Source organism: Bubalus kerabau, chromosome 3 (genome assembly GCF_029407905.1).
Source record: "Bubalus kerabau isolate K-KA32 ecotype Philippines breed swamp buffalo chromosome 3, PCC_UOA_SB_1v2, whole genome shotgun sequence".
NCBI classification, from domain to species: domain Eukaryota; kingdom Metazoa; phylum Chordata; class Mammalia; order Artiodactyla; family Bovidae; genus Bubalus; species Bubalus kerabau.
Window position 1 is genome coordinate 28,000,040 of NC_073626.1, and position 24,445 is coordinate 28,024,484.

Sequence of the window (24,445 nt, forward strand, 5' to 3'; positions counted from 1 at the left end):
TCATGGGCTTCTCTGGTGGCTCAGACAGTAAAGAAGCTGCCTGTAATGTGGGAGATCTGGGTCCAATTCCTGGGTCAGCAAGATCCCCTGGAAAAGGACAGGCTACCCACTCCAGGATTCATGGGCTTCCCTGGTGGCTTAGGCGGTAAAGAATCCGCCTGCAATGTGGGAGACCTGGATTTGATCCCTGGATTGGGAAGATCACGGGGAGGAAGACATGGCAACCCACTCCACAACACCAGCTCTCAAAGGCTAAGGGCTAAGGACAATAGAAGTTATCAGGTGCAAGGCAGTCTTTTGAGTGGAAAACGACAGGGCAGTCAGACTAATACATGGAAGACTGGCTTTGCTTATTTTTACCTTTATTGCTGTAAGGGAAAAGTTTGTTGAAACCTGGTGCAGAAATTCAGGGAGGCACCATAACAATATTATTTTAGGCGGAAACAATTTTGTGGAATTGGCATTAACTAGGCAAGGAGTGAAACATGCAGGAGGAATTTGGCCTTGAGTTCTTGGGTATTGTGAGTGGAGGCTCTTTGACCTCTATTGTGTTATAGGTGATGGAATTAGAATATCTGTCAGTGAATTTTAGATAAGATACTCAATTCATGCAAAATAAGTTTGCAGACTCAGACACATGAAATGACATAGGAAACCCAGATATCTGAAGACCTAGAAGAAAGGGGATCTGTGGGGCTGCTCTGTATGGATGCTACATGGTTGACCTCTCTGTAGAATCCATGTGTGCATGCTAAGTTGCTTCAGTTGTGTCTGACTGTGACCCTATGGACCATAGCCTGCCAGGCACCTCTGTCCAAGGGATTCTCCAGGCAAGAATGCTGGAGTGGGTTGCCATTTCCTTCTCCAGGGGATCTTCCCGACCCAGGGATTGAACCTGCGTCTCTTAGTCTTTTGCATTGGCAGGTGGTTTCTCTACCACTTGTGCCACCTGGGAAGCCCTTCTGTAGCATGGCCCATGCTCTTTTATTCTGTTCTATTTCAGACCTCTGATCTGAGTGTGAGTGTCTCAGATCCTGTCTAGCCTGTTTATCCAGGACATTCCAGATCTTCCAGGGCATGAGAGGGGCATGCAGATGGTTGGTGGCCAATTCAAAGAGCTCAGGGTGGGGCTGGACGTAACACGGAGTGTGTGCCATTTAACTACAGAGACAGTGACTTAGATTCTTCTTAAGAAGTAAAACAATAGATCTATTTCTTTGTTATTTTTATTTAAAATGAGCTTTTCTGATAGCTCAGTTGGTAAAGAATCCGCCTGCAGTGCATAATATCCTGCTTTGATTCCTGGGTCGCGATGATCCCCTGGAGAAGGGAAAGGCTACACACTCCAGTATTCTGGCCTGAGAATTCCATGGACTACCGTTTATGGGATCGTAAAGAGGTGGGCATGACAGAGCGGCTTTCACTCACACTCTAATTCATGAAGTTCTAGAACTTAAAGGTTCACATAATCTGTGTCTGTCTGATTCATAGATAAAAACACGCACACAAATTGAAGCAAGCCACACCAAAACAAGAAATAGTATTAAAGGAACTCTCATTTTCCTGGGTGGCATGAAATGTGCCGAACTAACATCATCTTTTGTTCTCAGGTACATCCCCCGAGATAAGGTATATCCCTGGGGAGGTTACTCCTGGAGGAGAAAAGGGTAAATATGTAAATTGGTTTTAAATTTATTACCATCTATTTAAGTTGTCATACATTTTATAGACAGGGCTGCTGGCAGAATGTTAGATGTGTTAAATTTGTTGAACACACTAGAGGTTTACAGTTGTCTATATATGTATATGCATCATGAGAACTATAACATATATTAGTAGAAATAAGAATGTTGGGTTGAGTACATTTTAATTATGTTGGCGAATCCCCTTTTCTTAAATTAGACTGGTCAGAACAGGGAAACATAATAAGAAACAATGTGATCATTCGTGTTTCTGGTGCTGAGGGACTCTCCAGTCCTGAAGTGGTGACACCCTCTGGTATCTACATCCGCCATCCCACCAATGTTATAGAGGTAAGAGCTTCAGATCCTCTAGGGAGATCAGAGCTGAGAGGCATAATGTTCACTCTGAAAATTATCCTGAGTGGCAGCATCAGTGTTGTGGGATAAATCATTTACTTGCTGCACATTGATAATGGGAAACTACTTTATGATTTTTGATTAAACAGTTTTAGGATAAATGTAATCATTTCCTCAGAATTCCCATTAACATTCTTTGAAGCAATATCTATATGAAGTGAAATGAAGTAGATATTGATTACTTTCTGGTCATAAAATATCTTCCTGAGTTATATGTGGTGGTCACTGAATTTGGTCTTGATTCTGATAATAATTATTAAAATCTTCATTATGCTACTGTGTTAATGTGTTCATACTAATGTCCTTTAAAAGTGTTCAGAACTGAGGGTCAGCAGAGTTGTGTGGTGAGTGAGAGCATGTCAGATTCCAGGATGAACAGAGTACAGTTGACCCTTGAACAACATGGGTTTGTACTGCATAAGTCCACCCATACTCGGATTTTTTTCCATAGTAAATGCTACACTCTCATATTATCCACAGTTAGTTGAACCCGCAGGCGTGGAACCATGGACACTGAGGAATCATGTATATGGAAGGCCGATTATACATTTTACGTGAATTTTTGACTGCATAGAGGGTTGACACCTGCAATCTCTGCAATGTTCAAAACTCAGCTATACACTCTGTTGGCCTTTGTTTTTTTTTTTTTTAATCCCATTATTTATTACAACTTAACATTACTTTTTCTTGGTAAATTTCTATCTAAGCGGTTTAAGGAATTATTTTTTTCTGGTAGTTTAACCACAAATCTGTGAATGAAGAATGGCATCAGAGTAGTGGGAAGGCCATTTAGTTTCCCCTTTCCAAAGGTTTTGTCCCAGGGACTATGAAAGGGTTAAGGGCCTCACTCTTCAGGACATGGCTCTGAGTATCTACTGTGACAATTATGCCAAGTTTCTGAGGAATGGAGAGAATGAACATCTCTCTCTCTCTCTCTGATCATCTGCTTTTAATTACCTTCAGCTGAATAACCCCTAATAAAAGTCATGGTTATCTCTTCAACCCTCAGCCAGACTCTTAATTATGTTTATTCCAAACACAGCACTTACACACTATTTTAGGTGCCAAATAGGGGCAGCTAATATGCCAGTGAGGAAAGGAGGCAGAACTGCATGGATTGAAGGAAACCCAGCTCTAGACACAGAGCAACGAGAGCAACATTAACTTGTTGGTGACCACAGGGCTTGTGGTATAGCCATCCCAGAAAGCTTTGGGGACTTAAGAGCTATGTTTTGTATAGTTTCTTGGATCGCAGAATCATGACTACTTTGAAATGCCTAGAAGAAAGGACACCCTCAAGATGCCCAGGTCATCTTCTTGCAGGAGACTGCTGCTGCTGCTGCTAAGTCTCTTCAGTCATGTCCGACTCTGTGCGACCTCATAGACGGCAGCCCACCAGGCTCCGCCGTCCTTGGGATTCTCCAGGCAAGAACACTGGAGTGGGTTGCCATTTCCTTCTCCAATGCATGAAAGTGAAAAGGGAAAATGAAGTTGTTCAGTGGTGTCCGACTCTTAGCGACCCCATGGACTGCAGCCTACCAGGCTCCTCCGTCCATGGGATTTTCCAGGCAAGAGTACTGGAGTACTCCGCCTGCAGTAGAGACTAGAATGTATCTAAATCCACATTGAGTGTCAGGGGTGCTGCCTGCTTTGCTTCACTGGGTAGAGTCTTGTCTCTGGGGCAAGTGTCCTGACTACTAGTTGACTAGTAAGAAATGAGCTGACTAGCAGCCACTATGAGGAACAGTATGGATGTTCATTAAAAAACTGAAAATAGAGTTACAATATGATCTGGTGGTCCCACTCCTGAGCATGTTTCTGGAAAAAATTAAAACTCTAATTCGAAAAGATACATGTTCCTCAAAGTTCATAGCAGTACTATTTGAAAAAAGTGAAAACTCTAATTCAAAAAGATACACTCACCTCCATGTTCATAGCAGCACTATTTATGATCGCCTAGGCATGGAGAGTTCTTGCCTGGAGAATCCCAGGGATGGGGGAGCCTGGTGGGCTGCCGTCTATGGGGTCGCACAGAGTCGGACACGACTCAAGTGACTTAGCAGCAGCAGCAGCAGGCATGGAGAAGGCAATGGCACCCCACTCCAGCACTCTTGCCTGGAAAATCCCATGGACGGAGGAGCCTGCTGGGCTGCCAGTCCAGGGGGTCGCTAAGAGTTGGACACGACTGAGCGACTTCACTTTCACTTTTCACTTTTCACTTTCACGCACTGGAGAAGGAAATGGCAACCCACTCCAGTGTTCTTGCTTGGAGAATCCCAGGGATGGGGGAGCCTGGTGGGCTGCCGTCTATGGGGTCACACAGAGTTGGACACGACTGAAGTGACTTAGCAGCAGCAGCAGGCATGGAAGCAATTTAAGTGTCCACTGACAGATGAATGGATAAGGAAGATGTGGTGTATATGTATGTGTATGTATATATATATATATATATAGTAGAATTATTTAACCATAAAAGAATGAAATAATGCTATCTATAAAAACATGGATTAGAGATGATCATACTAAGTGAAGTAAGATAAAGAACGACAAATATCACCTGATATCACTATCTGTGGAATCTAAAAAAAAAACAAGGTACAAAAGAACTTATTTACAAAACAGAAATAGACTTATAAACATAGAAAACAAGCTCATAGTTACCAAGTGGGAAAGGGAGAAGTGGAATAAATTAGGAGTTTGGGATTAACAGATAAATATTACTATATATAAAATAGGTAAACAACAAAAACCTACTATATAGCACAGGGAACTATATTCAATGTCGTGTAATAACCTGTGATGGATACGAGTATGAAAAAGAATATATATGTTTGTAATTGAATCACTTTTCTATATACTTGAAACCAGCACAAAACAAACAAGCAAAACAAAATGAAGCAAAAGAAATGAGCTGGCTATAGGTGCAGAGAACCAGAGGCCCACATACAAGCTCATAGGTCACCTGAGACTTTGTAGACTGATCTGTGTAACAGTGCACACTCAGCAAGGAATATATTGATCCCAAAACAGGTTTTTTTGATTCCTGTTAGATGCCTTCCCTTTCCATTCATTTACTTTCTTCCTCTTTACAAAGTTAACAAACAATGCAGTGTGTGCATTTGGAGAATGAGATTTTAGTTTAAGGTGGTAACATAAGTTCATTAAGTACATTCATTGGGTATATTCCTGACATTTTCATCTTCAATGATCTTAAGATTCTGTTGTTAAAATTCTGTTATAAAATAATCTAAAAATTGGCTTGTTAACTTTTAGTCCCTAACAGTGTCTGATATGTAATAGTTGCTCAATAAAAATTAATTGAATATAATAAATGAATGGATGTAGGTGTAATTCCATAATCAAAGAATGGGGGGAAGAAAGAGGAAATTAAAGAATGGATCCTAAGATCCCTCAATCACTTTGATGACTGAAAAATAAGGTGTTTCATCTGTGTCAGCATTTAGATCCTGTGAAACTCATGTCTGAGTGTTAAATTTTGCACAGTCCCCTCCAATTTTGCAGCTGTGCCCCTGGGGTTCTGCTGTGCTGTCTCTTTTGTATTCTGTTGTCTGGAATGTGCCACAACCAAGGGACATAGGTATAACTGGGCATATATGTCAGAACCTAAAAATTAGGAACTTCTCTTAGTGCCTCTGAAGGTCATTTCAGTCACTGTACAAATAGTAAGCTCGTGTTTATTGTATTTTAAGTGGATGATATGCAGAAAAATGTATCTTAGAAATATATTTTTATTCCAAAGTGATAATCAGGAGGCTACAACAGTGATGGGGTAGTGCATGAGGTGCAGTTTGTGAGAGGTGTGTGTGTGTGTGTGTGTGTGTATATGCAGTTTGGCAAAATATTTTTTTTAAAGCTATGCTTTAAAAAATTCAATAGGATTTTTCAATAGGATTCAATAGGATTTTTCTTTTTTTAAAACTTTTAATTTTGAAATAATTTTAGACTTAGAAGTTGCATAAACAGAACTGAGAGTTCCTATGTGCCTTTTCCCCAGCTTCCTCCAATGGTACATAACCATAACCATTGCCATAGAGCAATGGCACAACCAGGAAATAGGTGTTGGGACTATATTATTATGTAAACAAAAGCCTTTACATTTGAAGGTGACCTAATCCTAGTGGCTGGACAACCAATCCAGAAAGCCTACATCATAGACGTTGACCTTGAAATCTCTGGCCTAGCCTGGCAGGCAGGAAGAAATGGAGTTGATCCTTAATTAAGTCTCTGCAGTGATTTGTAGTTGTATATTGTTCCTAGATCCAGAGACTAGGACCAAATGTTCTGCCCAGTGCATGGAATTCACCTTGGCTCCCAGGCAGCCATCTTTACAGTTCACTCACCTTCAAGTCTGCCCGGTATAAGGATATTTTAAGTGAGATATTCTTTTTTAGTTTTCATAGCTGCAAGTGGTTCACTTGCCTCACGCCCAGGCTGCCACTGAGCTAAATTTGGGGCAGTTTCTGTGAGAAGCAAAATCTTAGCTTTGTGTTGTTCTTGCTAGTGAGGGCTCAGTGTGGTAGTCCTGTTTGAGTGTCCAAGGAACTTGAGGTGTTCCTTTTATACTCCTTAGATAGGTTTTGCCAGGCTTTCCAGCAAAGATCGGTGGTGGTTCTTCCATGCATAACCTGTAGCATTGGGAGCACTTCATTTCCAGTCTGTCTCCCTTCCACACTCCAGTGTCCTGAGTCTCTGACTCCTTTATGGGCATTTCTTGTTACCTGCCCAGACGCTTCATCTTTCTCATAGACTTAACCTAGTTTGACCTCAGGCTGGAAGGTTTTTGCTCTCCATCAGCGAGAGACTGTGCACTCTGAGTGCTCCAGAACATCCCATATGTATGTGGGCTTGGGACATTTCCCATGACCAGACCCCTATTAAGAATAGCCAATGGAAAACCCCTAAAGACCAGTCCTTTGGAAGCATCCATTTGATTTGAAGGGAATTTGTTCTGGTTTGTGAATCAATTTTGTAAGGAATTCTGTGTTTAAAGGCTGATTTAAGCTCTCTAGCTCTCTCCACTCAATAGCTAATGTATATTTAAGAGCTGCCTGAAGGGTTGACTCACTTTTTTTTTTTTTTTTTAGTGACTACAGATGCACACCTCAAGGAGCTGGCATACTTGGGCAGTTAATTTCTTTCTGGAATTTCTCTTCCTTGAATGTCCATAATACATTGACTTCCGCAAAGAATTGATTTCCACACAAAATTCCTTGCTTGCCTTAAACCCTTCCCCACAAGCCGCTGGCTACCTGCATACATATGTGGTTTCTTCTCATGAATCGTTTGTAGCATACCCAATTGGAATGGAGAGTAAAAAGGGCTGGAAAGTAATGCCATCCGACTGTTTAAGTGCTTCTTTTATGAAAAAAAGTGAGCCTTATTGGCTAACAGAAGACCAAAGTTGCAAATATCCTGCCCAACTATAAATGCACTTGGAAAGCATTTATCTATGATCACCCAGGTGCTCCAAAAATACTAATGACACCAGGGCAGATGATTTAACAAATTATTCATTCTCTCAAAATACATGCCTGTCTAGCCAAGACAATGAATAAGGATGAAGTCCTTGGAATATATTCTGGAAATACTTGAATTTTCCCTTCCTGGTAGAGTCGTGGTAATGAATTAGCATCTCATCGGTAATGAAATAGAAGTGTACATTCAAGTTGAGACGATCATTTCTAACCTCTTGTGAACCTTTCTTGTGGTTTGTATACTTGCAGAAAAGGCAGGTGTTTCAGAAGCTCCTGTTATCTAACTCTCAATTCTCATATACTCGTGGCCTTTCTAGTGACTCATGGGGCGGTGGAGACACAGCCACTCTGCACTGGCTGTGTGGAAGGTGGAGCTTCATATGTGCTTCTCTGAGGAAGCTTCCTGTTGTGTAACCATAATGGAATCAACAGTCACATTGCTTGCTTGTGTTTCTTTGAGGGCACTTTTATTTAGTGCTTCCCCTGGGCGCTTGGATCTGTCAACTTAGGAACAGCGATTCTTCCAAAGCTGAGGATCATAAGTGCATGTCTTGTTTTTTAGCTGAGCGAAGAATTGCGATAACTGATTCAATTGCTAATAAGTGTTCTTTGGGGGAGTGTCTAATGGAAGATTTGATTGTTTAAAAAGATATAAATACCCTCCCAGTAAAAACTGTCAAAGTATTCTTGTTATAATTACCATGTTTTTATATTTAGGTTGGTCTTTCCATCAACATTTGGAGATAGGATACTGGAAAATGGGTATGGGTCATTTCAAGAACACATACAGACTATTTTTTTTTAACCATGCTAATATTAGCATGGGCTTCCCTGGTAGCTCAGATGGCAAAGAATTTGCCTGCAATGCGGGAGACCCAGGTTTGATCCCTGGGTCGAGAAGATCCCCTAGAGAAGAGAATGGTTACCCACTCTAGTATTCTTACTGGGACAACTCCATGGACAGAGGAGCGTGGCAGGCTATAGTCCATGGGGTTGCAAAGAATCAGATGCAACTGAGTGACTTTGAGCAAGAGAGTATTTGGGGCCATAACATTTGTGGCCATAAGATTCTTTGGTTGTGAGAGGCTGTCCTCTATAAACCAGCATTCCTCATTTCTGTCAAATTAATGCTAGTAAAACCCCTCTCTTTCTGAGTTGTGACAACAGGAACTGTCTCCAGAGATTTCCACATGCTCTCTGGGGAACAATATCATCCCAGCTGACAACCACAGCTCCAGACTTGCCCAGACCCCCAAGATAATTGGGGTCTTAAAGATGGCCCAGGTCCCCTGAAGTCACATTAGCATCTTTAATAGTGATTCAGCTTCATATTCAATGATATCCAAAAGTCACTTTTGGCATGTGGAAAGATATGTGATTGGAATTTTAAGTGACTTCAGGAAATGGAAGAAGTGTTCAGAATCCAAAAGAATGAAGTGCAGTAGAGAATGGGCCTCTGCTGCACAAAGAAAGAAGGTGTTCTGTGGCGGGGTGAAAGAGTCCTGGCTGGTAGGTTACAGATCCCCGGAGTGAGTGAGCCTTCAACACCCCCAGTGAATGAGAGGAAACGACACCCATGATTATGTCAGTAAGCCCTGGCCCACCTACCAGGTCCCAGCGGTGTTGTCTCCCTGCCAGGCTTCCCAACTCAGGGTCAATTCTGGCCTTCACTCACACTTTCCCAGAAGCCAGCAACCTCCAGGGGCTGGGGCACTGGTTTCTCCTTTCGCATATGCCAGGAGTTGAGTATTGTTGGTTTTAAAACATCCTATTTCAGGGCTCCCTTTACCCCTGTCACACAAGGTGTAGAGCTGAAAGTGGGCAGCTTGTTCCCTGGCTTTTCTTCTCTGGGTTCCCATGGGACAGGACAGATGCCCACAAGTACATAGGATGTATCTAGCATCCTGATCTGTCGGCTGTTCATTCCTCCCACTAAAACAGAACATCCCACGTAGCATTGACTATTGCCTGGGGTTAAGAGGTTGTAAAGTCAGTGGCTACAGGTATCAGCCTCATATCATAAAGAACTGAAGCAGGAAAGGTGGGGACTTTCCAGGTGGGGACTTCCCGGGTGTTCTTGTGGTAAAGAATCCACTTTCCAATGCAGGAGACATAAGAGACGTGGGTTCAATCCCTAGGTTGGGAAGATCCCTTGGAGGAGGGCATGGCAACCCACTCCAGTGTTCTTGCCTAGAGAATCCCATGGACAGAGGAGCCTGGCCAACTACAGCCCATAGGGTTTTAAAGAGTAGGGCGTGACTGAGTGACTTAGCAGCATGCATGGCAAAGTCATCCATAGTCCAAGACAGCAGGCTCTTCTTAGCTCCAGCTAATCTATGGCTATCCCACAGGAGTTGGGCTCAGAATTTTTTTTTAAAAAGTGTCTGAGTTTTTATCTCAAGTCTCCTGGTTTTAAAATGGTGCAATAAAATGCACATTTTTGTAAACATTGGATATAACCAAGCAAAGTACCTCTGTGTCCAGTATTACACTCTTTAGGGAGTTGGCTTTCTACTCTGTCTTAAAATATACTATATAATGATGGATATTTGCAGGTATTTAATTGAATTATATAAAAATAAGCTCAGTGTATTGTTTGCTCAGAATTACAGCCCCAAACTCATATCATCAATTGGAGAATTTAGGTTTTATATGAGCATGAAGTGAAGTGAAGTCACTCAGTCATGTCCGACTCTTTGTGACCCTGTGGACTGTAGCCTACCAGGCTCCTCCATCCATGGGATTCTCCAGGCAAGAGTACATGAGCATATAAAAGGCATTAAATTATTTAGAAGGTAAATCTTATCAAGAATTATAGGTGATTGAAATGATTGAATAGTGACAAGAGTACCTTGAGGGGATTTGAGTTGTATTTGAACTCAGCTGCTGTGTCTCAGTGGAGAAGGCAGTGGAAACCCACTCCAGTACTCTTGCCTGGAAAATCCCATGGACGGAGGAGCCTGGTAGGCTACAGTCCATGGGGTCTCTAAGAGTCGGACATGACTGAGCGACTTCACTTTCACTTTTCACTTTCCTGCACTGGAGAAGGAAATGGCAACCCACTCCAGTGTTCTTGCCTGGAGAATCCTAGGGACGGGGGAGCCTGGTGGGCTGCCATCTATGGGGTCACACAGAGTTGGACACAACTGAAGTGACTTAGCAGCAGCAGCAGCTGTGTCTCAGAGCTAAGGCATGGAGATTGCTATCACTGGCCTTCAGCCCGTAGTCAAATCAGTGATTTGTTCAGAGGATCAGAGAGAACTCTTTGTGGAGACTTGGCTTCAGGAAGGCCTTTGGCCCCAAGTGTTTTTCACATAACAAAGAGAAGAGCTTGGATTAGGTGATACAAGTAAGCTTGTCACTGTGGAAATTTACAAGGATGTTTTAACATGAGATTCCAGCTATTGAGGTGGGAAAATTAAAGTCAAGTTGAACTGCCTGGAGGAAGAGGAATGAGGATATATTTGTTTTGATTTACAGTGTTGTGTTTAATCTCTGCTCTATAGCAAAGTGACTCAGTTATACATCTTTATGTTCTTTTTCACATTCTTTTCCATTGCAATCTATCACAGGATATTGAATACAGTCCCCTGTGCTATACAGTAGCACCTTGTTGTTTATTCATCTTGCATGTAATGATTTGCATCTGCTAATCCCAAACTTCTAATCTATCCTCTCCCACCCCTCTACCCACTTGGCAGCCAGAAGTCTGTTCTCTATGTCTGTGAGTCTGTTTCTCTTTCAAAGATATACTCACTGCTGTTGTATTTGAGATTCCACATATAAGTGAGACCGTATGGTGTTTGTCTTTCTCTCTGACTTACTTGGCTTAGTATGATAATCTCTAGGTCCATCTATGTTGCTGCAAATGACATGATTTCATTCTTTTTACGGGCTGAGTGATATTCCATTATACATACACAAACCTACACACACATACCCCACAGCTTGTTTTTCAGAATGAATGTATGATCAAGGTATATCAATATGACTTGGTAGGAATTAAGTGAGAAAGCAGAATGAGCACATTTAAAAGTCTTTCCAGCAGCCTTATTGTAATGGACTAACTATGATTAAACTGTATTTAATTTCTGCAGGGAAACAGGGTGTTTGCTGCTGGTTATGGCTACTTTTTTCATCTTGTGACCAACCAAACATCCCAAGCTCCACTTCTCTCATTTACATGGAATAGTGCACATTCTTGTACAAGGTAACTTTGGGGAAGTTCATCTACATTTTGGGTGTAACTTTTTTTTTTTTTGTAGAAGACTCATAGAGAAGGTTGAATAATGCTTGGCATCCATGTAAGATTTGATGATATATCTGAGTGAGCATCTTCGGTCATAAGTTTGGTGGTGAAGGGAAGGGGAACAGAGAGAGAGGTCATTTGAGGCGGCACAGGACACAGGACGCCTTTTGTGGCCAGAGAACAATTTCATAGAGAGATGAATTAAACTCCCAAGAGACTGGGGGCCCTTGGGAGGCCAGAATGCCTGAGCTCAGGAGCTGAGTGGGGAGACGAGGTTTGGAGAAGAGGCTCTTTGCCTGTGACTTGCACACTGTGAGATGAGAGTGACTAGTTCAAGGTCTTTGCTATTTAGAGGATGCAGTCATCTGCTAAGAGCAAGGACTGGGAAACATGGTAGAAAGGTAAGGAAAATGTGAGCTTCAGAGTCAGTCGGGACTTGATTCAGAGCTGGACTTTGAGTAACTTGCTTTTTTCTAAAGAGTCAGACCTTTATTTGTAAAATAGGGACACATCTCTATTGAAAGCTTGATTTGAAAATTAGAGATGACTTATGTTATACACCTAAGAGAACATCTGGAATATGGTAGGAACTCAATAATTGATAGAAATAATTCTATTAAGCAATTTATTATTAATATTATTATTTTTGACTGTGTTGTGTGGCTTGTGTGATCTTGTTTCCCTGACCAGGGATTGAATCTGCAACCTCAGCAGTGAAAGTGCAGAATGCTAACTACTGGACCTCCAGGGAATTCCTCAATATAAATGATTCTGATAATAGTTACATTAGTAATAGTGAGATAATATTGTAATGATGGGAAATTATAAGGAGACTAGAATGAGGATTAAGCACCCTTGTTCAGCCATGTTGAAGTGCTGGCTGAGGTACGATCAGTACATGTGTCATGAAATTATTATTAAGATAATGAAGTTTTTTTTTTTATCTAGCAGCTTTCAGCAACCCTGGGATATGAGGGGAGAAGGTATCCAAAAATGCCACAATGCTAGGTCATTTCAGGGAGAAGCACAAAAGTTGCACGGGTTATAGGCTCTGGTATATGGCTTCCTCAGCAAAGGGGTGGATCTAGAAGAGGCTGATGGAAGAGTGGGGCTCTGTAGGGCTAGTCAGGGGTGTCCAGGTTCCTAGGAAGGAGCTGATAGAATTTACAGGGGCTGATAGAATGGAATAGCACCACGGCAACTGCACCTTGTTGAGATCCAGGAGCAGGTCACAGAGGGTGACAGAAAGAAAGGCTGAGGGATGGGCAGTGACCATTAGAGAGCAGATCTCCTCTTCAGTCTCACTTATTCCCTTATTCAGTATCTTCAGTTTTATATTTTCCAATGAGTGAGACATATGGAATGCAGAAATCAGCCAGATTTCACTCTTTATCTTTCTCCCTAGGTCTGGTCTCTTTGTATACCCTAAGTTTCAGCCACCTTGGGATAATAGGGCTGGCTCCACCCTGTTCCAGAATTTCACAGTTTGGGGAAGTGCAGGTGGTGCCCAGGTATGTTTCTTTAATTTTTTTAAAGTTAGAAATGTCATTCATTTTCTTATTCTGCATCTGTACTTAAAAGGCGATGATTTGTTTCTGGGGGAGGATTGCTATATTATCACAGCTTTAAGGAGCCAACAGCATCATAGGTGTGTGTGTCAAATAGTTGTTGAATGAACAGATTCCTAATCAGTAAGCCAAGGTTTGTCCATTGCCTCTGTGGTGACTTTTCAGAAGCTCTAATAGGGAACAACAGAATCGTAGAGATTTGCAACCAAGAAGAATCAAAGGAGGTCATCTATTCTTCCCCTCACGTGCTTATTTGGGGAAAAAATTAAGGCTCAGAAAGTAAAGGGATTTGCCAAGGTTACACTGTTTGTTAGTAGCAAAATCAGGTGCAGAATCCAGACTGCAAAAGTTGTGTGGTTGATACCTAACATCCGCTTTCAGTCGTAAGAAAAAGTGCTGTTCATCAATGAAACACAAAAATTCCAGGTCAAAGTGGCATTCTCACCTTTACCAATGGGCCAAATTTTATTTTATTTGAAAGGAAAATGCTCATGTTACTCATTTACTTTTCCTTATTGCAGTGACTTCTTATAAGAAAGCTTTGTATGCTCACTATTACCAATACCATGTAAAAATTATCCAGGGTCTCTATTTGGTGTTACATAGAGAAAATTACATACATTTGGTCTCTGCCATGGAGAAATATGGAGCCTAAGATACAAAGATGAAGAGATACATCTACAGGACATGCAGAAAATAGAATAAAGCATATAATTAAGTCACAGTAAGAAGGTTAGGTATTTATTTCACATATTCAACATAAGGAAAATGATCATAGATGGGGGGAAAGTTCCAAGATACAAAATTGGGGTAGCTAACAGGAAGAATCCCAGTTGTACTAAATATTTTGTTTTCATTAAATTTGATGAAGTACTTTGTTTCTCATTAGCACAATGAATATAGTGGGGATCCCTCTTATGCAGAGGAACAATTTGTGCCTTCCAGAGGGTCTGATGCCTGTAATGAAGTAAAAACTGTTGTCAAATTAGTTCAGGTCATAGCTATATTGTTTACATAGACCTCTGTGTCTTCAAAGATCTATCATTCTATAAAAGGTAATGTAGAGTGCATGTAGAGTGGGAAATGCAAGCTATTCAGTTCTTGAAAAGTCAAGCACAAAAACTGATTGACAAGTAAAAGCACTAACCTATGGTAAATCAAGGTTGCTGCTGCTGCTGCTGCCGCCTCGCTTCAGTCGTGTCCGACTCTGTGCGACCCCATAGACGGCAGCCCACCAGGCTCCCCCGTCCCTGGGATTCTCCAGGCAAGAACACTGGAGTGGGTTGCCATTTCCTTCTCCAATGCATGAAAGTTTACCTTGGCCTTAATTAATAGGAGACTCCCACTTGAAGATACAAATGTAAACATGGCCCTATTTAATAAACAAAGGGGTGACTGTGTAAGTTTAACTGGCAGTCCTGACCTTCACCCTGATTTTCAAAATGGTTGAACTGAGAGCTGGGAGAAGTAAAAAGTCTTGCTGAAGATCACATGATTAGCTAATATCAGTGCCAGGTTAAAAACTTAGGCCTCTGTTCCCCAAGTTAGTGTAATTCTTTCAACTCTAACAAGCGTGTTTGGGTAATCCTTGATCCTTGTTTGGAGCCACTAATCTAAGCTGTAATACACATAGAATGTATTTTGAGTCTATAGTCATGCTGAATTACTTATTTCATATTTGCAAGTGTTTGACAATCTTAGTTAATAACACTGAGGTAAATATTAAGTACTGGAGTTCCTGGATGTTTTGTTTTTCTCCATCAATTTTGTGTGATTTGACAGTTGCAAGCTTATTTTAAATATATGAAGAATTCACATTGACCTTTATAATGCATCAGTTGTTAGGAAGAGAAATGAAAAGTGCAGAGGGGATGTTACCAAAGGGGGCTAGTTAATGCTGACCTCATGGCAACTTTGGGATGCCTGCACAGATATTGATGGACAAAAGCTGCTTAAATATGATATAGCACACTCATTTATACTTAATCAACAATTAAAGAAGCTACAGGAGATCTGCAAGAAAAGTAGAGCCTCAGACCTTTGACATAACATATATTGTTGCTTTTATAGATTTTTAGAAGTAGCAATCTTCACCTGAAAAACTTCCAGATTTATGCATGCAGAGATTTTGGAATTGATGTCTTGGAAAGTGATGCAAATACATCAATTACTGACAGCTTACTACTTGGTCATTTTGCCCACAAGGTAAGTGTCTTCATGTGATTCTTTTAAGTTGTTCATCAAAACAGAATCATATGTTCTGGGTCCTTTGATGATTCAGGATATGTAATTTTAATAGAATTCTTTAGCCAGTCTTGTGTTTAGTTGGTCAAAGTTAGAGGATTCTTTGATTTGTAGCAGGGGTGATATTTATCATAAAATTCAAGCACACATAACATTTCAGTGTGTTGTGTTCATATAAATCACAAAAGCCCTGAGTGGCTCACAGAACTCTTATCTGGTTGCAATTTAGGGTTTTTATCCACACCAATTAAAAAGTCTAATAATTTTAGGTTCATTTACTCTAACCTCACAAAGTTTATGAAATAGTGTGAGTCCATTTCGTCTTTATGGACTGTGGTTTGCCAAGTTTCAACATCAACATTTTGTTCATAGAGTTCTTACTCTATTTAGGGCCCCCTCCCATAAAAAAATGGTGATATAAATTTGTGTTGTTTGCTATAGTTTACTAGGGTTTCTTAAGTGATCCCCTAATACTTACCTCAGTGTGTGTGTCTACGTGATAAACATCAAACTATGGATGACTTCCCCACCGCTGCATGGCCAGGGGACAAGAATGTAGCTGAGCAGAGGACTTCTTGGGTAAGAAGTACTAGTTCTCAAGGGAAGTCCATGGTGGCTATTGGTTTCTGACCTATTATGAGTCCCTTCGTTCTTTTTCTTGAAGGAGTTACATGCATTTTAGTGTCACAGTTCAGAATAATCATAGATGGAAGGGACCTAGAGTACTTCTGGGGACCAAGGGAGGAGTGTTCTCTTTAGCTCATTCCTGAATGCTTTGACCAACTGACATTTAAGTGATAAGTTTTTACTTTGGTGCTTCCTTTGATGATTCATAACTACAGATACCAATATTGAGTTTAAAAAATCACTTTCTTATTAAGCTACATTTTCCTACATTTAATTCTCCAGCTTCCTTCCTTCTTTCTCTTCCGAATCCTTGTTTTTAGGAGGGAAATACCTGCCAGTTTTTCCTTTTCTCTGAAAAGATTACCACCTTGAGAGATGATTCTTCTTTTCAAGTTCCTTAGTTTTCAAGAGAGATGAGACCCAGATTTAGATTCTGTGATGCGGGTTGACCTAAGGCCCATAAATTTCTCAGAAACAACCTTAGAGAAGATGCTAAAAACAAAACACCCATCAAGCTGAAGAACTAAGTGTCCTGGCAAATTAATGTCACAACATCTTAATTGATGCTAAATAGACATCATAATTAGAGGAAGAGTGACATAAATTAAGATTCAGATTATGACAAAAGGGTGCTTATCATAACAAAATATAATCTCACCCCTGGGGTATAATTCACCAGCGATGCAATACAGCGGAGAACTTCTCAGTCTCCTAACAAGTAAGTGCAGGACCAAAGTCCTTGGATGGAAAATGTTAAACATTTTTTATAGGCATGATCTAGGTCTTAGTTAGGATCTGAATCTTAAAGCCATGCAATTTTATTGTGTATATGTATGACATTATCACATATACACAATGGAATATTACTCAGCTATTAAAAATGAAACTGGGCCATTTGTAGAGACATGGATGGACCTAGAGGTTGTCATAGAGGGTGAAATAAGTCAGAAAGAGAAAAATGCTATAAATCGATGCATAAATGTGGACTCTAGAAGAGTGGTACGGATGAACCTATTTGCAGGGCAGGAAAAAAGATGCAGATGTAGAGAACGTGTGGGCACAGTGGTAAAGGGGGAGTGGGATGGGTTGGGAGATTGGGGTTGCCATATATACACTATCACATGTAAAGTAGATCACTAGTATATGCAGGGAGCTCAGCTCAATGTTCCGTGGCGACCTAGAAGGGTGGGATGGGGAGGGGGTGGAAAGGAGATCCAAGAGGGAGGAATATATGTATACTATAAGTGATTCAATTCATTGAACAGCAGAAACTAACACAATATTGTAAAGCAACTATATCCCAATAAAACATAAATAAAGTCATGTAATATTAGAGATAAGTAATACCTAAGAGAGGATCTAGTTAGAACTCCTAAATTTACAGGTACAGAAATGGAGGCTTTGAGAAGCCATATGAGAACCCAAGATCATGCCCAGTATTGTGGAGCTTGGACCACCTGGATATCACGCCTGGTCCAATACTCATTTAATTACATATGGGAAAATGGCCTTGGCACAAAGTATTTATTAGTGCTTACTCCAATATTCTCTGAAGTGTTTTCCATGGAAGGCTAGTTCCAAGAGAGGGTCTGAGAAAAGGAAGATTCTTAGGTTAATTACATATAGGATATGCTAGGCACCGTGGTAAAAAGTCTGCCTGCCAATGTAGTAGACACAGGAGATGCAGGTTCAATCCCAGGATTGGGAAGATCCCCTGGAGTAGGAAATGGCAGCCCTCTCCAGTATTCTTGCCTGGAAAATTCCGTGGACAGAGGAGCCTGGCAGGCTACAGTCTGCAAGGTCCCAAAGAGTCAGAAAAGACTGAGTGACTGAGCATACACATGCATACACATGCTGTTTACCATCCCTCCCATCCTCTGAAATTCACATTGCGTATTAACCCATTAAAGTCTTTGCAAAGTTCTAGGGTTAAAAACAAACAAACGAAAAAAATCTATGAATCTTTATTTAGCACACTATTGCTCAGATTTATTTGGGAACTGCTTTATTGCTGTATAAAATTGTGTTAGTTGTTTTTTTGTTTTAAAAAGGATGCCAACCTCTCTTTGGTTGTAGAAATCTGACTTTAGCCTCTTTCTTTCAAATCTGCCATTTCTTTAGGAATTAAAAGTTTCAGACACTTTGGCTTAATCATTCTCAGACCTTCCACCTGCATGTTTTGGTGACACACAATGATCAGTGAGTCATGTTTTAAAACAAACACTAGTTTCTGGAAGAATTGTTTATTAGAAAGGATTTTTTCCCATTAGACATATTTGTTTATGTTGGTACTTTCATACCCAACATTACCTTGGTATTGAGATAAGTAGAATAATTTTCAGTGAGAATGGCTTTATTATGCAAGAGATGTGCAAACCACCACTATACATCCAAGCTTGGTCATTGTGGTTTGTTTATTCTGCTATACTAGCCTTGCTTTTATTTATTTATTTAAATTTTATTTTATTTTTAAACTTTACAAAATTGTATTAGTTTTGCCAAATATCAAAATGAATCCGCCACAGGTATACATGTGTTCCCCATCCTGAACCCTCCTCCCTCCTCCCTCCCCATACCATCCCTCTGGGTCGTCCCAGTGCACCAGCCCCAAGCATCCAGTATCATGCATTGAACCTGGACTGGCAACTTGTTTCATACATGATATTTTACATGTTTCAATGCCATTCTCCCAAATCTCCCCACCCTCTCCCTCTCCCACAGAGTCCATAAGACTGTTCTATACATCGGTGTCTCTTTTGCTGTCTCGTACGCACGGTTATTGTCAGCACCCCCTTCCACAGTCTCCAAGATGCCCTGATTTGGATGTAAATTATGATCACCCCACTTTTGGAAGTACCTGTACGATGGTTGCCTTTTTGTTGTTATTGTAATTCATCCAAGCAAATGATACTACTTAAAAAAAAAATCTTATTTGGGAAAATGCTGTTGAGGGTGCTTCATTCTATTTCTCTCAGGGTTACTCTTCATTTTCACTTGTGGATTTGTCTTCCTCAATTTAGAACTTTCATCTTTTTGTTTCTCTAAATTCCATCCTAGGTCTCCTTCTTTTCTACATATACTTGCTGTCCCTGGGAGAAATCTCATTTTCTCTAGTGGTTTCAATTACCATTCACATGCTGATGTCTCCCATATATTTGCATTTATTTCTACCATTTTATCTTGTGCTTTCAGTTTGAAATTCATTATCTATGCTTTTTTCCCCTACTTTTCAAACTTGATTTGTCTTGAATTGAATAATATCTTTTTTAATATACACTCATTTGAAAGTTATTCATTCTGTTAAAATCGTATAGGTTCTTGGACTTAAATTTGTGACACGCCTGCTCATCTTCACAAAGTTTTAATTACGTTGGCACTGTTAAACTTCACCTGAGCCATGCAAGGACCTTAAACTTCTTTAATTTCTTCACCCTCTCGTCTCATTCATTACTTTTCTCTAGTATTTGTTCTACTTTTTAAAACAGATGTTTCATGGAAATATGACATTTATGCGGAAAAGTGCACAAATCACAAGTGAAGCGCTCTATGAATTTTTGTAAAGCAAAATCACATGCATACCACCCATATCTAGAAATAGAACATCATCAGTTCCTCTAAAACCTCTAATGTCTGCTCCCAGTTAACCCCAACCCCTACCCCCCAGCCAAAGGAGAACCATTATTCAGAATTCTCAAGTATAGGTTAATTTCAAATCTGTTTTTGAACTTTATGTAAGTGGAAGCATACATCGTGCAACTCTAATGTGCCTGGCTTCTTTGGCATATTATTATGTCTGTGAGATTCATTCATGTTTTTATATGTTTCAATAATTTATTCTTCCAATTGTTATGTCATTGTTGTTGTTCAGTCAATAAGTCATGTCCAACTGTTTGCAACCCCATGGACTGCAGCACACCAGGCTTCCCTGTCCTTTACCATCTCCCAGAGTTTGCTCAAACTCATATCTGTTGAGTCAGTAATGCCACCCAACCATCTTGGGTTATCTGTCATCCCTTTCTCCTCCTGTCTTCAATCTTTCCCAGAATCAGGGTCTTTTCCAATAAGTCGTCTAGTCGCATCAGGTGGCCAAAGTATTGGAGCTTCAGCTTCAACATTAGTCCTTTCAATGAATATTCAGGATTGATTTCATTTAGGATTGACTGGTTTGATCTCCTTGAAGTCCAAGGGACTCTCAAGAGTCTTCTCCAGCACCACAATTCAAAAGCATCAGTTCTTCCCTTTTATGGACTGTATCATAGTTTTTAAAGCCATGTTGCTATTGCTGGACATTTGCCTGTTTCCAGTTTAGGGTTATTACAGAGAAAGGTGTTATGAACAATCTTCTATATGTATCTTGGTGTTCACAAGCATGCATATCTGTTGAGTATGTGCCAGATTTTAAAACTGCTGGCTCAGAGGCTGGCCCTTTAGCTTTAGTGGATGATGCCAAACCCCACACAATCCCAAGTGTTTAACTTGTACCACCAGTTTGCAAAAAGTGTTTCAGAGCTAGGTCTTGGAATTTCTCTTGACCAACATTCTGTAGAATTTCTTCATGTCTCTGTAGTGTTCTTGTTCCTAATTCCCCCATCTTCCTCTTTTCTGATTTAACTCTCATTGTTTTAGCCTATGGTAACTTTTTAAACTGATGGTCTATGGAAGGTAAAGATTTTGACCTAAAAATGGAGACCCCATTCTTGGAAGGCTGTTACTATAGACCATTAGGTTGGAGTTCACTTTGCCTTGATGCTTTGGAGTTGATGCTTCATTGTCTTCTATCTTCTAGCCCTGAAGTTAAAGGGTTTTTAGATACTTCATGGAAACCATATATAGGATGGATAAACAGGGAACTGTATTCAATATCCTGTGATAAACCATAATGGAAAGTAATTTTAAAAGGGATGTGCATGTAACTGGAAGACTTCCCCAGTGGCTCAACGGTAAAGAATCTGCCTGCAATGCAGGAGATTTGGTTTGACTCCTGGGTCAGGAAGATTCCCCTGGAGAAAGAAATGGAAACCTACTCCAATATTTTTGCTGGGTAAATCCCATAGACAGAGGAGCCTGGTGGGCTACAGTCCATGGGATCGCAAAACGGTCAGACATGACTTAATGGCTAAACAACACAAATGTATATAGCTGAGTGACTTTGCAAAAAAACACACAAAACCCCCAGTTTATAGATAGTCTAATTCTAAGTCTTTTATATGTAACCTATTAGTTTTTCCTCTTTGGAGATTTTTGGGATCTCGTCCTTATCCCTGGTATTTGTAATTTCAATATGATATAACTTTGCTATGGCTTTTTCTTCTAACCACTCTGCTAGGCAGTGGGCAGGACTTTTCAGTCTGGAAAGTCATATCCTTTCATTCTGGGAAATTTTCTTATTTCTTTGATAATTATGTCCTCTATATTTTCTGTTTTATTTAAACTCTTATTATTTTGATATTAGCTTTCCTGAATTACTTTTCTAATCTTCTTAATTTCTCTCTGATTTCCCATTGCCTTTTTATCCTACTTTCTTAGATTTTTTTTCTATTTAATGTATTCATTCTACTCTCCTATTATTTTTTTTCTGAAAAATTCCTTTTTAGTCTTCTTTCATGAACATGATACTCTTATTTCGCTGATGTTATTAAGTTTCCCTTCTGATTTCTATACTGGCATTGTCTCCACTGGGTTTTGTTTCTCCTGTTCGTTTCTTTTTCTCTCTGTCTTCCAGGTGGAGACTCTTGACAGTTTCTGGTGATCCTCAAACATACATCTATTTTGGGCAGTGGAACAGTGAAACAGTAACAGCTTGATTAGATGGTGTTTGTTGAAGAGGTTTTACAGAAAATCCTGGAAGCAGTTTTTGTTGTTTTTTAGGCTTTTTAATATTTATTTTTTTATATTGACATACAGTAAAAGGGACTTTTTGGTGTACAGTTCTGTAAATGTTTAACATAGGAGTAGATTTATGTAACCACCACTAAGATATGGAACAGTTGCATCAGCCTGAAAAAACTCTCCCTTTGGCTCCATCTCTGTAGCTACACCTTCTTTTCATATCCCCGTGGAGGTCGCTAATCCATTCCCTGTCACTGTAGCTTTTTCTTTTCAACAGTCATACGAATGGGATAACATAGCATGTAACCTTTTGAGACTGGCTTCTTTCACTGGCAGAAACCTTTGGTATTTATCTAACTTGCTGCAAGAAACAATATTTTATTCCTTGTTATTGTGGGGGACAGTATTCCACTATATGGATGTACCACAGTTTATTCATTTGTTGAAGGACATTTGAACTGTTTCCAGATTTGGTGATTGACTACAAATAAAATTGTCTCAACCATCTGTTTAAGGCTTTTGTATGAACCTAAGTTTTCATTGGAGAAGGCAATGGCACCCCACTCCAGTACTTTTGCCTGGAAAATCCCATGGATGGAGGAGCCTGGTAGGCTGCAGTCCATGGGGTCACTAGAGTTGGACACGACTGAGCGACTTCACTTTCACTCTTCACTTTCATGCATTGGAGAAGGAAATGGCAACCCACTCCAGTATTCTTGCCTGGAGAATCCCAGGGACGGGGGAACCTGGTGGGCTGCTGTCTATGGGGTCGCACAGAGTTGGACACGACTGAAGCGACTTAGCAGCAGCAGCAGCAGCAAGTTTTCATTTCTCTAAAGTAAATGCTTAGGAGTTGAATTGTTAAGTCAGTGATGTGTGCATCCATGCTAAGTCGCTTCAGTCCTGTCTGACTCTTTGAGACCCCATGGACTGTAGCCTGCCAGGCTCTTTTGTCCATGAAATTCTCCAGGCAAGAGTACTGGAACGGGTTGTCATGCCTTCCTCCAGGGATCTTCCTGACCCAGGGATAAAGCCTGTGTCTCTTATGGCTCCTGCATTGTCAGGCAGGATCTTTACCACTAGCACCACTTCGGAAGCCCCTAGGTCAATAATAAGATTATGTTAACTTTGTTAAAAAGTACCAAACAATTTTCCACAGTGTTTGTGCCATTTTGCATTCCCACCAGCAGTGTATGAAAATTTCAATTATTTTTTTTCTTCATCAGGGTTTGTTTTGTCACTAATTTTTATTTAACCCTCTAATAGGTGTGTAGGATATTGCATTGTGATCCTTTGTGATATATATGTGCTTTGCAAATATTTTCTCTTAGTCTGTAGCTTGTCTTTTTACTCACTTAGTTGCTTTTATTCATGTATTAAAATTGTATTTCATTTGACCAGTTCTCTCATTTTTCTTTCCTTATCCCCCTTCCAAATCACAGGGAAACCTGTGTATGTCAGCTGGGATCAAATCTCCCAGAAGGTGGGAACTGAGAGTTTCTAACACAACCTTTGTGAATTTTGATCTCACTCACTGTGTGGCCATCAGGACCTGTTCAGGCTGCTCCCAAGGACAGGGTAAGTTGTTTGAGTAGATAAGACAAATAATAAAACTAGTAAATGAGTCCAGTACGCACATAAATGTGATAAATAGTGTCAAAGCCATTGGGAATCATTATTTCTTTTACTTATGAGATTTCTTTAAGAGGAACTAAAGATCTTCTTGATGAGGGTGAAAAAGGAGAGTGAAAAAACTGGTTTAAAATTCAACATTCAAAAAACTAATATCGTGGCATCTGGTCCCATTATTTCATGGCAATAGAAGGGGAAAAAAAATGGAAGCAGTGACAGATTTTATTTTCTTGGACTCCAAAATCACTGTGGATGGTGACTGCAACCATGAAATTAAAAGACGCTTGCTCCTTGGAAGAAAAGCTATGACAAACCTAGATAACGTATTAAAAAGCAGAAACATCAATGTCACTTTGCTGACAAAAGTGTGTATAGTCAAAGCTATGGTTTTTCCAACAGTCATGTGCAGATATGTGAGTTGTACCATAAAGAAGGCTGAGCACCAAAGAATTGATGCTTTCAATTTCTGGTGCTGGAGAAGACTCTTGAGAGTCCTTTGGACAGTAGGGAGATCAAACTAGTCAATCCTAAGGGAGATCAACCCTAAATATTCACTGGAAGGACTAATGCTGAAGCTCCAGTATTTTGGCCACCTGATGTGAAGAGCTGATTCATTGAAAAAGCCCCTGATGCTGGGAAAGATTGAAGGCGAGAGGAGAAGGGAGTGGCAGAGGACAAGATGGTTTAATAGCATCACTGAAT

At 40.3% G+C, this 24,445-nt stretch overlaps 1 protein-coding gene across 1 annotated transcript in view; it reads left to right on the forward strand.

Annotated features, from left to right (window-relative positions):
• PKHD1 (PKHD1 ciliary IPT domain containing fibrocystin/polyductin) overlaps positions 1 to 24,445 on the forward strand; it is a 440,275-nt gene that overhangs the window by 184,245 nt on the left and 231,585 nt on the right. The window contains exons 41-45 of the mRNA XM_055574400.1: positions 1,903 to 2,033; positions 11,692 to 11,804; positions 13,249 to 13,354; positions 15,482 to 15,616; positions 23,554 to 23,689. Of these exons, the coding sequence (XP_055430375.1) occupies positions 1,903 to 2,033; positions 11,692 to 11,804; positions 13,249 to 13,354; positions 15,482 to 15,616; positions 23,554 to 23,689 (621 nt within the window). The remainder of the gene's footprint in view (positions 1 to 1,902; positions 2,034 to 11,691; positions 11,805 to 13,248; positions 13,355 to 15,481; positions 15,617 to 23,553; positions 23,690 to 24,445) is intronic.